This window comes from Abramis brama (genome assembly GCF_963993115.1).
Source record: "Abramis brama genome assembly, chromosome: 24".
Classification (NCBI taxonomy): domain Eukaryota; kingdom Metazoa; phylum Chordata; class Actinopteri; order Cypriniformes; family Leuciscidae; genus Abramis; species Abramis brama.
In genome coordinates this window covers 16,586,040-16,603,910 of record NC_139986.1, presented here as the reverse complement: position 1 = coordinate 16,603,910, position 17,871 = coordinate 16,586,040, and the positions used below count along the sequence as shown (strand labels likewise).

Here is a 17,871-nt window from a genome sequence, read left to right as displayed (position 1 = left end):
ATTATGCCACTTGCCATTAAAATAGGATTAATCGAAGCATAATAAACACGTGTTTCTTAGAGGCAAAGTATGTCATTTATTTAGTGTTAAAATATGTTATCCTATTTTGGTTTAGTGTGAAGGGACCATAAAATACTATACTGTAATAACTTTCCAAAGTTGTCCTCATGGGCTCATGAAACAATATACAGCGTGACCAGTGTAGTCCGATTCATGAAGAAATGACTCTTATAAACGGGTCTTTTTAGGGAATCAAGCAAAAAAAAAAAAAAAAGCACAATCAGTGCCTGAAAAAGACTCACAAACGTTTTTGAATCATTCTGAAAAATGAATGCGTTATTAACACATTCATTAAAAAAATGACTCTTATGAACTGGTACTTTTTAGGGAATCAAAAAATAGGCACAATCAGTGCAATCCCATTCAAAAACAAATGATTCGTTCTGAGCCTGAAAAATACTTTGAATCATTCTGAAAAAATCCACCGAATGAAGTCAATGAATCTGTCAGAGTTTACTGAATTTATATCAAGTTACAAGTAATAATATTTTTATATACAGGATGAATATATATATGGAAAAATCCATATATGCAAAGTAATATTACATACACTAATGTTCAAAAGTTTGGGGTTGTTAATTTTTTTTATTTTTTTTTTATGTTCACCAAGGCTGAATTTATTTGTAGTAAATACTTTTTTGTTACAAAATATACTACTTATTGTCACTTTTGATCAATTTAATGCATCCATGCTAAATAAAAACATTAATTTCAGCCCCCCCCCCCCCCCCCCATTTTCTTCTAGAATGATCATTTTTATCAAGCTTGTATATTTAAGTTCAATAATTTCACTTAAATGGCAATGCAAATTACCTATTAATTGTCATTTAAGTGAAATTACTTAACTTAAATATACAAGCTTTATAAAAATGATCATTCTAGAAGAAAATTTCAGATGGCACTTAGAGGCTTTTGCATCTGAACTCTTCATATATCTATCTATATATATATATATATATAGAGAGAGAGAGAGAGAGAGAGAGAGAGAGAGAGATTTTATAGGTAATATTTGAACATTTTAAATGTTTTTACTGTCACTCTTGATCAATTTAATGCATCTTTGCTAAGTAAACTTCTTAATTTCCTTCAAAAAATATCGTAATGACTTTTGCATGGTCAAGCACCTCTTACATTTTATTTTATTATAAAGTGGAAAAATCGAATTATTTTAGCAATTCAATTTGATAATTACGATCCCATTAGAAGTACAGATATTATACACATCAGCTTCAAGTCCTAAAACTCATCTCCAGCAAAAAAAGTGAGCCATGTTAATATCTCCACGCAGATACAAGTCAGTCAAAAACCAATAAACCAGAGTGCATATTTCCTTCAGCACTAGTAGATTCCCAAAAAGTCCCACATTTTCACGTTTTTATTGTCAGCCAAACCAACAAACCACACTGGAGAGATTCACAGTTGCTATGTCATCTGGGGCTCTCTGAGCGAGACGGAGTGGGTGTCTCAGATGTGCCATACGGGTGGGCATCCAGCACGAGACGGCTTCATCCCCTACAGAACCCTTCCATATGTGACCCATCCTCCAGACAATTACAACTCAAGATCTGTGTGACACAAGGGCACCATTTATCAACTCCGTCCCATCATCCCACATGTACACTCCTTCATGAATCTATTTCTCATGTCTGAAAGGTGTCAGATGACTAGACTCATTTTCAGAGTCTGTACCAGATTAAAGGCCACCACCACAAAATCTGAAACCCTAAACCCTGGCAGAACAGCTTATTCATCCTGCCGATTGGCCACAGCTCAGACATGTAAAACAACCTGAGAATGGTCCTACACTATTTCTTTTAGTCTCACTTGCACACATCTGTCATCGCTATTGACTAGCACAGCGAAAAAGCAACCAGTGTCCCGTGAGCTCTCTTTTCAGACATCATTTACTGTAAATGTGCGGCTTCATCCGTGTCTTCATCTACTTCATGAGGCCATGAAAATCATAATGGCAGTCTTCAGTGTTGCTCTGTCATTGGAAAGCACCCATGTCTTGGGAAAAGGGTTTTCTACCATGTTGGTATATTAACTAACCAAAAGATAACAACGTGCTGCCAAAAACAGGGTTTTTCTTCAAAAATAAAAAAAGAGTTTCAAAATGTGGTTAACTGTGCACAGAGACTATATATGATGATTGGCCCCACATATATTTATCTCATATACAAAGTTGCGAGTCATTTTCCACTGAGACTGCTTTTGTTGGTTTGTTTATAGAAAGAACTTACTTTTTAGTGTCAATAAGCCCATAATAAAAGGAGACGTCAAGTCGGCAACAGATTTAAGACTGTTATGCTGTATATAGTTTTCCATATAACTAATTTCATATTTCCGTAACCCTTTATAAACAGTGTTACGTCTTCAATGTCAGCAAATGCACTTTGGTTCATTTTACTTCAACAGTTCAAGCAGTTCAAATCAAGGGAAACAAATTCTAACTAGCATTTCCCTCTAGTGGTAAAAAGCTGACATTGACAGCCAATTTTGTGTCTAAATCTAGTAGTAAAATACACACACAAAAAAAAAAAAAAAATGTTATAATATAATATAATATAATATAATATAAGGATCCATATGTATGACTTATATTACTGACAATACTAGCATAGTTTGGTTTTTAAAATATATGGCCTGTTATTTTATGCCTTGAATAAGTTTTAAATAATATATATATATATTGAAGTCATTTGAAACTCATATCGATTAAAAATAAACAGATTAATTGTTAATGAAACTAATAACCAATTTCCATATTACATCTAATACATATTACTATAAGGACTACGCAACAAAATACTGCCGAAAATCAGAAGTCCCTCGCCAGTTTGTCATGTCTGGCTGGCTCAGGGTGCCCTGCAAGTATGACATTTAAAATTTGCCATCTTTGTTTGTGGTTGCTCGTTCTGAACAAATTATTTTTGAGCCAGTCACCTTATTTGTAAATGCCATGTGACTAATCACTATGGAGCCACAGGACAATTACATAATGTCAACGTTGTTTGACTGATGGCACCCCGAAAAGTCCATTCACATGTTTAAATAAATGTCATGTTTTTAAGAGTCCTTAAAAAAATAGAAATAACAGGCACTGGTAATAATACACTAAAATAATGAATATTTATATGTTGTCTAATGCATTTAAGTCATAAAATCGTATTAAGAATACACAGCAACTTCAAAATGGGCATCAGTAGAGAATTATTAGGGCCAAATGGTGTAGGGCAGGTAATGAAGTCATGTGATACAGGTCACATGGTTTTGTGACACACTATTGCTTACTTATATAGGGGGATTGTATCTATAACTCTGAAACACAACCCTGTAGGGAATACAAATATGTTCAATTAAACATTGTGTCCAGTTGTGAGTGATATAAAAGCATATTATACCCTATTAGTAAAAATGTAATATTTCAAATTAAACAAACAAACAAATAAACTAATCTATAGACATTAAAACCACTTATATATAGCATAATCACCCATAACAAAGCGGACACACACAACACACATACAAAATAAAGGAGAAAATAAAATATAGAACAGAATTTGGAAGCTTTCCTCAGTTTCCCCTGAAGCTGAGTTATAATAAAAATGAAATTCATTGCAGTTTCACTGTATTGCCAGAGGAGCGAGACAATTAGAGCAGCGCAGCCGTTGATTCCCTCCAGTGCCCAGTCAATATGTTCAGTAAACAGCCTGAGCTGCACCTCCACTGAATGCATGATAAACTGAGGAAAAACTGTGGGCTGAAAACATCAGGTACAGTTTCTTCATTAGCATAATTGCACTCTTTTGAATCGAGTTAATTTCTCTATAGAGCATTTAGCACGGTGGGAAGAGGGTTTAAACGCAATTACACTGTATTTTCTCCAGAGAGATGGGCTGATGGGCTCACAAATTAATCTCACAACAATACTGTGCATATGAGAATGCGGTTTATATCAAACAGGAGGAGAGAAGAGGATAGACGAGGAGGTTTAGAACAGAAAAATCGACAATAATACAATCTGAGAAAATGTTGCTCTGATCTCTGCCACTAGAGGACAGTATAACCACATGCAAACTTCAGATATCTTCATTTGACATCTTGAGTTATTGCACTCTGAATCCCACCTTACTAGTCATTAATAAACTAGATTTTGCTTTATTCAAAAACTTTCAAAAAATTATGACTGATGCATGTGTGTCGATTTGTCTGTTTTAATATTATTAATAATGCTAAATGACATCCCAACATTATCAGCTTAAAATGTGACTACCAGTTAAAAGGTTTTTGAAAGAAGACTCTTTCAATGTTGAAAACAGTTGTGCTTCTTAATATTTCAGTGGAAACAATGATACACTACCATTCAAAAGTTTGGGGTAGGTAATATTTATTTTATTTTTTTAAAAGAAAGAAAGACTTACAAAAAATGTTTTTTTTTTTTAAACTTTCTCTTCATCAGAAAAATCAAGAAGAAAATCTATCACAGTTTCAATAAAAATATTAAGCTGCACAACTGTTTTTAATATTAATGATAATGAGAATTTTTTCTTGGCCAGCAAATTAGCATGATTTCTGAAGGATCATGTGACACGGAAGACTGGAGGAATGATGCTGAAAATTCAGCTTTGATATCACAGGAATAAATTCCATTTTACAATATATTCAAATAGAAAACAGTCATTTTAAATTATAACAATGCTCCACGATATTACTGTTTTTACTGTATTTTTGCTCAGTTATTTCAAACTCTCGAGCAGTAGTGTAGAACTACTATCTCTTTAATATTTGAAATGGAATGACTTGAATAAATGCTACAATGTCTCTTACAGTATGTTCAGATAATCTTTTAATAGGAACACATTTGTACTGTGAGGTAATATTATTCCCAGCACAATAATTAACCATGATAGCTGTCGTGACCTATACAGTGCTGATGCTCTAATGAGACTGTGGGTCACTCTGTTGTCTGCTTCAGGTCAGGAGGGACCACAGGACTGACACAAGAAATGAGATCCAAAGACACAGTGTCTCACTCCTGTCTCCATGACTCTCTCCCATCTGTTCACTGTTTGTCTGACTTTCGATATGAGTGATGAGCCAATGCCAGCATCAGACACCAGGAACTCCATCAGCCTGCAACTACTGAGAGCAGGTCATCAAAGAACCACACAGTCCTTGTTTCACTCTCTCACAATAAATCAATGTCTCTAATAATTTGGAGTCAAATGTAATTTATATGACCTATTGTCTACACACGTTACAAAACATCTCTGGAAACAGTTCCTAATATATTTAAAGACCTATGCAAGGGCTCTAAAGTAAGAGGAGTGTGTTTCCTGCAAAGCAGTATTGATGGAGAAATTAGGCATAGGCTATGTTCAGAATGGAATAGCTTACATTATGGATTATAATATGTTATAGTATATTGGGTAACACTTTACAATAAGGGTTCGTTTGTTAACATTAGTTAATGTATTAAACTAACATGAACTAACCATGAGGAATGCATTTGTTACTGTGTTTGTTCATCTTTGTTAACGTTAGTTAATACAAATCCAGCTTTTCATTGTTTGTTCATGTTGTTAGTTCACAGTGCATTAACTAATGTTAACAAATTCAACTTTTGATTTTAATAATGTATTGGTAAATGTTGAAATGAACATTAACAAAGATTAATAAATGCTGCTCAATTAAAAAAGTGCAGCTCATTATTACTTCATGTTAACTAATGTTAACAAATGAAACCTTATTGTAAAGTGTTACTCAATATTGTAGCACACTGTTTTACATAATACATTGTTGTATATTTAATTTGGCAAAGGGAGTCTAGTCATCTTGGATAAATCTGATCAATTATTAATCCAATATTGTGTAAAAAAAAAAAAAAAAAAAAAAAAAATCACTTTTGGCAGTCAAGAAAGCGATGTTACAAAATGTTTTTTTTAGGGCTGTAAAAATGTACATGCACTCAAGATATTAAAGGGTTAGTTCACCCAAAAATTCTGTCGTTAATTACTCAACCTCATGTCGTTCCAAACCCGTGAGACTTTTGTTCATCTTCAGAACACAAATGAAGATCTTTTTAATGATATCCGAGAGCTTTCTGTCCCTTCATTGACAGCCTACGCAACTACCACTTTCAAGCCCCAGAAAGGAAGTAAAGACATCATTTAAGTAATCCATGTGACTCTAGTGGTTTAACCTCAATTTTATTATTGATTTTTTAACTGGTTCATGGAAACGAACTGTCTGAAAGAACCAGTTTGCAGAAAAGTTTCAAACTTCCCCACACTAATATACTTCAGAAAGCGTAATAGTAGTAAACATTATACTATTCTGAACAAAGCCAGGCATCTTCTCTTGCAGTTACTGGGAGTCAGTTTCTGCTAATGGGTAAAAAAGGCTTTCTAACAGGCACTGAAGCGAGCATTTTTACTGGCAAGTGCAAATGGTAAGTTTCAGAGAGCTCTACATGTTCTCTCGGTCAAAGCAGTCAAAATAAACTTAATTAGTCTGAGTTTTAATGAGCAATAACTAATAGTCAGAGAAATTAATAAACAGAAAAAGAACAGAAAAAGGTTGTTGAAATATCCCATCCCAACCTCCCAGCAGCACGCTCTGCTGTTGCCTCAGAGCACACAAAATCTCATTATCTCCCAGCATCCTTTGCAGGAGAAAGCCTCAGTGCAGCAGATCAGCTCACCAGGTCGCTGCTAACAGACACACACAACCAAGGGCACACCGAGTCCCACAAAAACAAAATCAGCTCCTCAGACAGGTCTCTGTGTGCAGTGACAGAAGGCAACTCTTTACCCTCAAAGAAGAAGACAACCGACACTTGATGAAAAGCTTCTTCAGTACCACGTTCAGGAATAAACGCTGATGCATGAAATGTTTAAGGGGATAGTTCACTTCTTCTGTGGACACACAATATTAGATGCTAAACAGCATGTCTAGTCACATAGAAAGAGAGTGGATAGTGACCAAGGTCTGTCAAGAAACCATACAATAGCTTTGAGTGACAAAGACACCAAAAAATTAAAGGGGATCTATTATGCAAAATTCACTTTTACATGGTGTTTGGTGCCATGTTGGCGTGTTTATGTTCTTGCAGCTAGTGGAAACACAAGAATGTTTCAGCTACATGATAAACAACCTAAATGTTCTGTGGCTATATCAGTCAAAACAGATGTTAGACGGACATGTTTGACCGTTGAGCTCGCGTCTCGCATCTTTACAGCACCTCGCGCAGGAAACAACGTTCTAAAAGAGTGGCCAAGTCATATATATATATATATATATATATATATATATATATATATATATATATATATATATATAATAAGCAATTGATTAACTTTATTATAAGCAATTTTGATTAACTTTTTGAGTGATTTTTTGACCCACTTAAGTAGAACCTAGTGTACTTAATATGTAATTTCATAGTTACTTGAGCATTTATTATAAAATATACTTTAATGACATTTCTATTGAAACTTGTATGTCATGTATTTAAATATATTTGTAGCATGACAAGCATGACAAAATATTATTAAAACTTTAAAAAGTGTAAACTTTAAAAGTGTACTTTAGTGTATTAGGAAACATAATCGTGGAAGTGTATACTTAAGTGGCCTTTTATTTCATTAATATTTTGTTATCCACAAGTACAGTTTTTTTTAAATATACTTTTACGATTTGGCAAATACTAAAAGTGCACATTCAATACATTTATGGTCTCCCTTTAATAGTGTCTTAAAACAACCAGAAATGTAAGTTCTGCTTTCTAAAAACTGAGACATTTCATATAGTTTCAAAATGACAGATTTGCCACATGCATTGCATTTTGTGTGGGAGGTGCTGGGTTACGTTTTACACCCATGCAGGGATCAACCTGCTAATACCACAGAGCTAAACTGCTAAAAAGCTCTGGTACCTGAGGGGTGGTCTGGCACCAGCACAGAAACAAGGACTTAGGATGTCACGCTCATGTAATCATTCATGCAGCAAGGATAAATCATAGTTATTCATAGGGATTCTAAAATCTGTTGACAAAAGTATAATACAAACCACACAATTTGTCCTTGTTTTTCTAAGTATAATTTCATGAATGTGCTGCTGTCTGCTTCCATTCTGTAAATAGTGGTTTATAGACACACATTTAAGGTATATACTGTGTTATATATTGTATAAAAATACAATCACGCTGTCCTTGCGCCGTTACAATAAGTCCAACAGAGGAGGGAGGGTGGGGGGCTCTGGAGGAGATCGCAGAACTGGCAGATGGGACAAGCCAGGGCAAAGGAGAAGCCATTGAGGAGATGACAGAGGCAGAAACCAGGGCAGAGAAAATGGCGGGAGGAGTCATGAGCAGGGAAAGCCAGTTTAGGGCCCAGAGCACAGCCAGTACGAAGGCCCACGGTGGAGTCAAGGGAGGAAGGAGCCACGATGGAGACTTGACACGCAGAACCAGAGGGATGACAGACTAAGACGGAACTGATGGAGGTGGAACATCCGATGAGACCGGACGGCACCGTAGGTCCTAGTGGACTGACGGTAGAGGGGTAGAGGGACGAAACACAGCTGAAGACCCTGAAGTCTGTAGCACAGGCAAAGTGATGACTGACCAAGGCGGAGCTGGAGGGATGAGGGAGTCTGGTAGAGCCATGAGGTCAGATGGTCCCAGGTGGTGCCAACTGGTCGATGGGCCAAGGTGGAGTTATGGACTCAGTGGCCCGAGGTGAAGACGGGATCCGCTCACCAAAGTGGAGCTGGCAACCGGAAGTTTTGAAGTGGATCCATGCAGCAGAGTGGAGTCAAAAAAGGAGGAGCAGAGGGACTGAAAGGAGCCAGTGGAGGCGGGGCTGAAAGGAGCCAGTGGAGGCGGGACTGAAGGACTGGCTGTCTTTGGTAGAGCAGGTGGGAGAGGGAGGCTGGGTGGAATCATTGGAGATGCAGGAGACTTGGAGCTGGGGGGAACCAGGAGAGACACAGGAGACTTGGAGCTGGGCGAAACTAGTGGAGACGCAGGAGACAGCGGGGATAATCTTCTTCCAAATCCTCATCATATTTTGCAGAGGCCAGCTGCAGCTCACTCTCAGCGTCAGGAGTGTGGACCGGGCTCCATTCCATTCCCTCAAACTCCACGAGCACACCCACTGGGAAGGACAGAGTTGCCGGCTCATGCAGCTGGTCAGATTTTTTCGTTCGGGCTTAGGCCTTGAGGCGTCTCTGGCACTGGCTCAGGCGGGCTCTGGCATAGGCTCCATGCAGGGTGTGGGAGGCGGCTGGCTGGGCTCTGGAGCCGGAGTGGGGCTGGTATTTCCTCCTCAGCAGGGCAGATGGTGAACTGTGATCCGCTGTTCACCAGCACCCACTCCACAAACGCACCAAAATTTCCTCTAGGACCATCACCGGGTAGGCCATCATTTCTTGCTGAGGCTGGTGTGGGAAGCGATCCGGGAAGTGGGTAAGGCACGCCAGGTCTAAACATTTCTTTGTTTGGTCCTCAAGGGTTTACTCTTCCTGCTCTAAGCAGAACAGGTGGACTGCTGGTCAGTCCATTTATATACAGCTGGGGGGGGGGGGCTATTGTACCGTTAGTGGCTGTATTAAAGCGAACGAACACGGTGTAGCTAAATAAACAGACTTTACTACAGATCCTTAGAACTCTAAGGGAATATAACCAAACAACCTCGTAATACAAATACGACAGCAGACAAAGAACTAACAGAACTCAGGGTTTAAATACACAGGAAGAGCTAATAAACTAGAACTGAAACAATCAGAAACCATAGAAACAAAAATTTGAACTCAGGCAAAAAAAAACAAGGAAAGCCAAACTAAAACAGAATCTGAACATAACAATTTTTTATATATATTTATATTTAGTTGTAATGTATTTTATTTCAGTTTTATTTAAATTACAAAAAAATATAAAAAAATATATTTTTAGCTAACAATAACAATACTGATTCTTACTATAATAGAATATATTACTGTAGAATAATGCAAATTCATCAACAAAATCAATTTATGTGAGTGCACAGCTGAATCTTTTGCACTATTTTTTTTTTCAACAACTTTTAGTGTATAACACCTTGTCTTTAAAGGTGCTGTAGGACATCTGGGAAAATGCTAACTTTAGCCTGATAGCAGTAAAAGCGCACGTCCCACCCTCCCTGCAAATCACAGTCCAAAGCCACGCCTCCTGACAGCATGAACGCGCACAGCCAAGAAGACCGGAGACAACGTTAATGCAATTCATCATGTGTCATTCACCGGTGAGAAAACTTTACAGTACAGTTAGTAACAGTAGGCCTACTACAATAACAAAACCCAAACAAATTCTTAAAAACAGAATTAGATGCTCGGTTTTAGCTAGCAAAACTTGTCAGTGTGTAATAATATTTCTTGCATGACAGGGTTTCCACGATGAGAGTCTGCTTAGCTCCAATGAAGACATATAGATCGTAGATCCTTTGCCAGTGCCACGTGTTGTCGGTTTAGAAGGAACGTTAGGTTGTTGCTGCTTGCCTGCCATTCTCGCTCTGTCTGCACAGCATATGTGAACGCGCTGATGACTTATTATGTCTGTGTGAACAGCCTGCGCAGTGGCATGCAAACACACGTTGACTGACAGGGAACACATGCTATAGGACCGTTCGGACCGAACACAACGATTGAACAAACATTTTATGGTCCTACGCCTTCCACAGACGACATATATTTATAAAAAAACCTTTAGACCGCTTAACTGAGTGATTGCTATCAGGATATGAGGAGACTTTCAACCAGCATAACAAAAAATGTTTCTGCAGAGAATCACCTATGGCACCTTTAAGTGTTATCTTTGCCATACTACTAATTCAATACAGATTCACAAATGTCACTAAAAAACATGAATTTTACAACTAAAATATTCTATTGGACTACATGTGAGCCCTCCCTTCATGAAAGTATGAAATCTTGTTAGTAACAATGTAGATATGAGAAGATACTCTTGATGATACTGAATGTGCTTCTGCAATCAAAAGGCATTCAGGACACAATTTAGACTGCAAATGAAGCTTCAAAATCAGTGGTGATATGAGCCACAAACACGTAACTCTGTTTCGGTATGCGTGATATATGACTTTGTAGATTATGTGGTTATGATTATGTGGTTATGAGGAGGAATAAGTGAGAAACAAGCAAGCATGATATTTTGATATCTCTGCGAGTGTGTATTTTCTCATTACCTAGCAGCTCCATGGCATCATCCTCATCTTCCATCTCGTCTTCAGTGACCGAGGGGGCCGAGTCAGGCGTGGAGTCAAACGAGTCCTGAGACAACATGGCTGCCAGAAGTTTCTTGTGATTCTGTTGCTGCTGTTTTAGTCCTTTGCCCTTAGTCTCCATTTTCAAGCTGCAGACAAAGAGAAAGAGAAGAAACTTCTCTGAATATAGTTTTTAGCATCTAGAACAGTGGTTCTCAACCAGGTGGCCAGTGCCCACTAGGGGGTCTCAGCAAACTTCCAAGGGTGCGTTTCAATGCGCGCCACGTCTCCAAGCCAATATAGTGGGGTGTAACTCCGCTTCCCCAAGCTTTAGCATGGATTTAGGTTATAACTCGTGAGGCCGAGCCATTTCTCCGACATGGGCAAAAGACTATGGTGCAAAAACCGGTTCGTGATAGCTTCTACCAAATGCGGAATTACCAAACAGACATCATGGCCGTTGTCAGGGAGAAGAGCAGAACATAGCTTACATGTCAAGGAGAATCCAGTTGCAATAGAACCATGAGCCATGATTACTTCAATAACAGAAACCAAAAGGATAGAACCAAAAGGTTAGTGTCAGCAAGAACGCTCAAATATATATTAACACTTGACAACTGGTCCACGGATTGCACCAAGGAGCACAGTGTATCACGAAATCAACATACTGTAGAAATAATAAAGTTAGCGGGAGACCGCCAACCTATCAGAGTGGTAAACACTAACCACTGGATAGCACAGAGAAGCACAAGAAGAGTTACAGGCATGACATAAAATCTGAAAAATAAACTAAAAACTCACCAAATGTCAGCAAATTAATCCAATCCAATTATATTCATGTTGTCAGGCGAGAAAGCAAAAGAGACTGAAGGCTGACCTAATGTGGCTATTATCCTTGAGGTTCAGCCTACGTCACTACAAGACTTTGTTGGTATATTATCTCAAATTATCTGGCACTGCGATAATCAACTACTGCTTGAGAACCACCTCTGGCAGTCAGGTGGAATGAAACAGAACTATTGTTGTGGACAATGGATTCAAAAAGGTTGAGAACCACTGATCTAGAACAAATTGTAGTTGTCAAGGTTATGTGTGGTAATAGACTAGAGAGTGAGCATCATATTATTAGAAACAATGCACAGCCAGATTTGAACATGCATTTCCCAACCAAGCACTATGGCTAGTCCACAGTTGATGCATTTTTTTTTTGCTTTTTAATAATATTTTAAGAAATACATACAATTGTCAAAAAATGCTAGTTAAGAATAGGAAATACTCCACTTATGTCATGTTGACAGACATCAACAACAGACTTCAAAGTCATTATCTTCCAGTCACACACAATCTTTCTTCCACAATTAAGATTTTACCTTAAATATTATATCTACCTTACAGTACACTCTTAAAAATTATAGGAGTCAAAATCTGCTCAAATTAAATAATCTTTTATTGGAAAATTAAACATTTTATATAAAAAAATTAACAATCTTTTAAAACTGAGAAGATAGTGATCAAACTACATTTTATAAAAATGTCAAGTTCCCGAATCAATGCTTATGAGAGTCAGTTATGTATTAGGTACATTATCGTCTCTGACATCTTCTCATGGCATGTTGAAGCCGCTCAGGCCACCATTTTAAACCTCTTCCCGGAAAGCGTTGACATAGTCAAAACATCCGGTATCGTGAGTTTTCCAGGAAATGCGTGTTCTCGTTGGACCTCGTCTCGTAAATGTATTGTGCATGTTATTTTTTGACAGACATCGTTGTTGTGATATTAAAACAATGTGGATATAAAAACAGATGGATCTGGTAATCTAGATAATTATTATTTACTTCTTAGCCGGCAAGTAATCAGTTAAGTGATTGATGCCTAATTAGTGTGTTATGTCAATGTTTTTGGTTCTAATATTCCAACCAACAGCAAGCCTAAGTTTTTGACAGACGTGATAATGTGCATGCTGGATATGTTCAAAATAATTTTTGTGTTGTTCATTATACTCATTTTACAGAATGTTATGGAAGTTTATTTTGTGGCTTGAATTATTTGTTACTCAGAGACTGACATGTTTGGCAGGTCAAAAATGTTATATTCATATTTTTACAGGAAGAGTGGTTTTGATGCACAAAGTTGTTTTTATTGTGCCTTATAACAAAAAAAACCTTTTATTTAAACTTGTTCCATTAATACCCCTTAGCAGATTTGGACTCCATGGACTCCATTAACATCCATGGAAGCATTCAACATTTCTTATAGAAGAAAAACGTAATTTAGATTACTAAAATGTTTGATAATGTTAGTTTTATCTATATTACAAATCTTTAACACATTAAAAATAGGTAAGAAATAGGGTTCAGTTATGGGTCAAAAATACCAGGTCAATTACTCAATTTTGAGCGAACTGATGGAGAAATAAATTGAATAAATAATGAACATATGGTTGTCATGTCGATACTGGCAAAATTATTCCCATGTCTCAATGATAAAGAGTGATAAAAATAGTCTGCAAGGGTTTAATTTGATTGTTATCTTATTGGAATGACATTATTCACAGATAATCGAAAGGTTAAGGTGCTGTTTTAATATCCTGAGCTGAACATTACTATGCTAATGGCTATGCTAATACTGCACTGCACACCCCTCTACTATGGATCATTTAGAACTTTTTCCCCTTTTTTCCCCTAACTGAGTGTCACTCAGACAATTCTCAGCTCTCCTGTAGTGTAGCCTACTACAGCATCAGCAATGCTGAGACACATATCCCAGTGCTCATAAAAATTCATACTGTATGAACACCAATTTCACTGTATGAAACACAGCAAGAAACAGAGTACAGATACTGTTTTCATTATCACTGTATTCTGCTTTTGCATGTTAATACTTTTAAGCTTTTTGTTCGTTTTCACATAGAGAACGGGGATGACTGAGACAGAGGAAATACAAGTCAGATGTAAAGCTGAAATTCCCACATGAGCAATATGGCTCAATATCCACAAGGCCACAGCTTCAAAAACAGCTTGGTACAATGGTACATGTTTTTGTGGACTTTTTATTGTATTGAGTATTGTGTAAATATCATGATATATGAATATGGTAAATTGGTAATTATTCTTTAGAGTTGGAGTTATCTGTATTTGTGTTACTATGAGTTGGATTTTCTCAGTCATTTGTCTCCTTGGTTACTGATTGATTAGTGTGCACCTGATGGGGTTTTGCTTGATTAGTTGACTGTTAATTAAGCCCTGTATTTTGTTCAGTTCTTTGTCTGATTTCGTCTTATGAAGTTTGGTTGTTCCATTCCCAGGTCTCTAGTTTAAGGGTACATTTACACGACAACGATATGCTTAAAACTGAGACGTTTTTCCTTTGAGTTTTCATTATCAAAACGATCCCCATTCACACGGATCCGCGAAAACGACTATGTTTTTGTTGTTTACACGGAGACCGTTTTCAAAAGTTTGCGTTTTCAGGCACCCAGAACGCCGTTGTCGTGTTAATGACACGACATCACATTTGATTCATTTTCACTGGTTTTTATGCTGCCTTCATGTGCCGTCGGAAATTTCGAGTATAAATAAACGAGTATTTACAATAATTCTGATAACAGCACTTAAAAATCACATGAATCTTCAATAATTCTTACTTATTTTATGTCAAAGTTCCAGTTTTTTACTTTGTGTATAAATCTAAAACCTAAGGAGCTGCTAAAAGGACATGTTGATGGAGGGGGAATGTTGATTTCATTCCCCCAAGAAATTTACATAAACTCACTAAACTTTTCCATTCCCCAGAGATACTTTAAATTCACTCACAAAACTTGTAAAAGTATTGCATTCCCCCGAGAAACTTTATATCCTCTCATAAAATATTTGTGTCTCTCGCAGACCTTTGCCTTCCCAGTGAAAATTTGCATTCACTCACAAAACTTTTGCGTTCTCTCACATAAGTTTTGTGTTCTGCCGAGAAACTAGATTTCAATGCTTTTGTGAGTGGACACAAAGACTTTCTTGGAATACAATACTTCTGCAAGCAAACACAAAAGCGTTGAAATATAATTTTTCCTCCCATCTCCCATTTTTTCCATCACCATGATGATCCCTTTTTATTCCCACGTTTGCATTAGATTATAAATCATAGATTTTAATCTCAGACTTTTGGACCCCATTGTAATACATTCAAATAAAGCGAACAAATGAACACAGTATGAGGTAGATGAACATTTTGAAAACAAATATGCTATTCATTCTGTGGGCAGAGAGCTGAATGAATCAATCACTCCATTAAAACTCTATGGCACTATATTAATTGTTTCATGCATGGAAGAGAGAAAAAATAAAATCATTTTCACAACAGCACTCAGAACACAATATCTCAGACTAACGCACAGTACAGGACCCTGCCAGTGTTTCAAATAAATACAAATGTTACTGTTACTGTAGTGACAACTCTAGCTCAGCATGGCTTAATAGATGTGGAATTAGTGACCTAATTAATCCTGTCATTTCGCTTATTAAGGGTCTTGTTCTAGTGAAGGGGAATGTGGTAAACAGAGTGCAGTGAAGCACGGCTAATACAAATAATGATTTAGGAAAAAAGCTGCATAAATGGAAACATTCAATTTACTAATTTCGGCTCCTGTCATGCAGAAAGAGCTTGTCTCTCAGATGGGGCCTAACCAGCGATCAAATCATTACACTGTTTCAAGTTAATCTGAGGCTGTGCTACTAAAATAAAAAGCAAGTGAGAACATATTACTTCAGATGAACGCATTCATTGAAACTATGTAAGCCAGTCTATAGCCTTGCGTGGGTTGGTATGGCCATGTGAAGCCTTGTTAGACAGAACTAAAGTTGTACTGCTGCCCCGTTCCTGTGTGATGAGAAACTCTCCACAGCGTCCACCTGGCAGAACAGACTGTATCCACAGAAGCATTCACTGCTCCAAAAAAGAAAAACAAGACCACAAAACCAAAACTATGAATGAAGTAATATGGAACAACTGTTCCATATGATGTGAATAGCTTAAAATTACACAGACCACAAGGTCCGCGAGGAGTCAACTGGCTGTAAATGTGCAGGCCATCCAATAGGAATGGGAGGAAAAACTGATGGTTATCTGGAAAGGTTCATCAACATAAAAAAACCCACTGCATACAAGTCAGTATGGTGACGTATGCCATTCATGGCTGCTGACAGAAACCTCAGGCCTCAAAATACACACAGCAAATCTGTTTTAATAATTTGAGAAGTGTTATGTAATTAGTCAGATGTGTGGTTAGCGCAGATTCACTGATCACAGGTCAGCTGGTGCTTTAGTAGATGTAGCTTTTACAGATGGTAGTGTGACACACAATGCTCATTAGTAGTGAACTCTCTGCCTCCTCTCTTGTATTTGCATATATAATGGCTACCAGCATTATTTACATCAGATAAGATTACAAAGACAGAAAAATCTCAGTTTCCTAAACTTTATTTTATGTAACCAGGTTTGAATACCTTTCCTCCAACAAGGCTTAGAGCAAGCTACCCTACAAACAATGAATTAATGAATACTTAACATACATACATATACAAGAGGTCTCGTTAGACTTCTGCATTGTCCGTCATTTTGACGGACAGGGTCGTAAAAATTCCGCCATAATCTATTACCCGTCATTTAAATTTTCATGTTTTAATGATAATAAGCCATTTAATAGGCTCTGTTTTTGCTCACATTTTCATTTTTTGTTCAGAAACTTACAGGACAAGCATAGGCCTACAGTGTATAGTCTAGATTATGCATTTATTTATGAAGAGAAAGTTGAAGAGACTGTGGGTCACTTTTCAGGATTTATCATGAATGTTTATCCAATAAATCACAATAAGCTTTGTGCTTTGTTACTTTTGAAATGAAACAAAGTCTCAGCTTTCAAATTCTGTCCATTTTATCACAAAATTCAAACAATAAATGCCGTTTTGGCGCTCTTTAATGTAACGCGAGAGATTAGCGCCTCAGTTCAAGCGAAGCGGAGCGCGATCATCCCTTTCTCGTTACAGAACGAAATAAACATGAATGAACATCAGAAAATATGTTGAAAGATACAGCCGAAATCCGTATCATGTCTCTCGTTCTATCAGTGTTTCAACCACAGAAAGACGTCAATTAAACAGCTTGTAAACAATGTCACATAACTCAGAAAAGCCACTCTTGACAATTAACTTGATAGTCAGCAAGAGCGCACTCGCCACCAAGTGGACAGGAGTGAGAATTACAGTTCTGTCATGATAACTCTCGGGAGATTAGTATGGAAATAGAGATTGGCATGGTAATGGATATGGCAATGTAATGTATTTGGTCTTGGTGGAATAGATCTGCTACGCAGCTGCTGCAACAATACATAGCCGATACATTCACAGACATTGCTGTGAGCATGTAAGACATGCTGCTACTGCTGCACATGTAACATACATTAAATAACCCCATAGCAGATCTATACAGGTGGAGCTGGGGAAGGTGGAGGGTTTCTGAAAGCGCGCTACAGACATTAACAGCAAATGCCAAGTATTTGAAT

The 17,871-nt window shown here is 37.3% G+C and overlaps 1 protein-coding gene across 2 annotated transcripts in view; it reads right to left on the bottom strand.

Moving 5' to 3' along the window:
* Window positions 1-17,871, bottom strand: part of cUnh8orf34 (chromosome Un C8orf34 homolog) — an 87,976-nt gene that overhangs the window by 46,035 nt on the left and 24,070 nt on the right. For both annotated transcript variants that reach the window (XM_084103265.1, XM_084103266.1), the window contains exon 7: window positions 11,304-11,470. In XM_084103265.1, coding sequence (XP_083959391.1) covers window positions 11,304-11,470 — 167 coding nt within the window. The remainder of the gene's footprint in view (window positions 1-11,303; window positions 11,471-17,871) is intronic.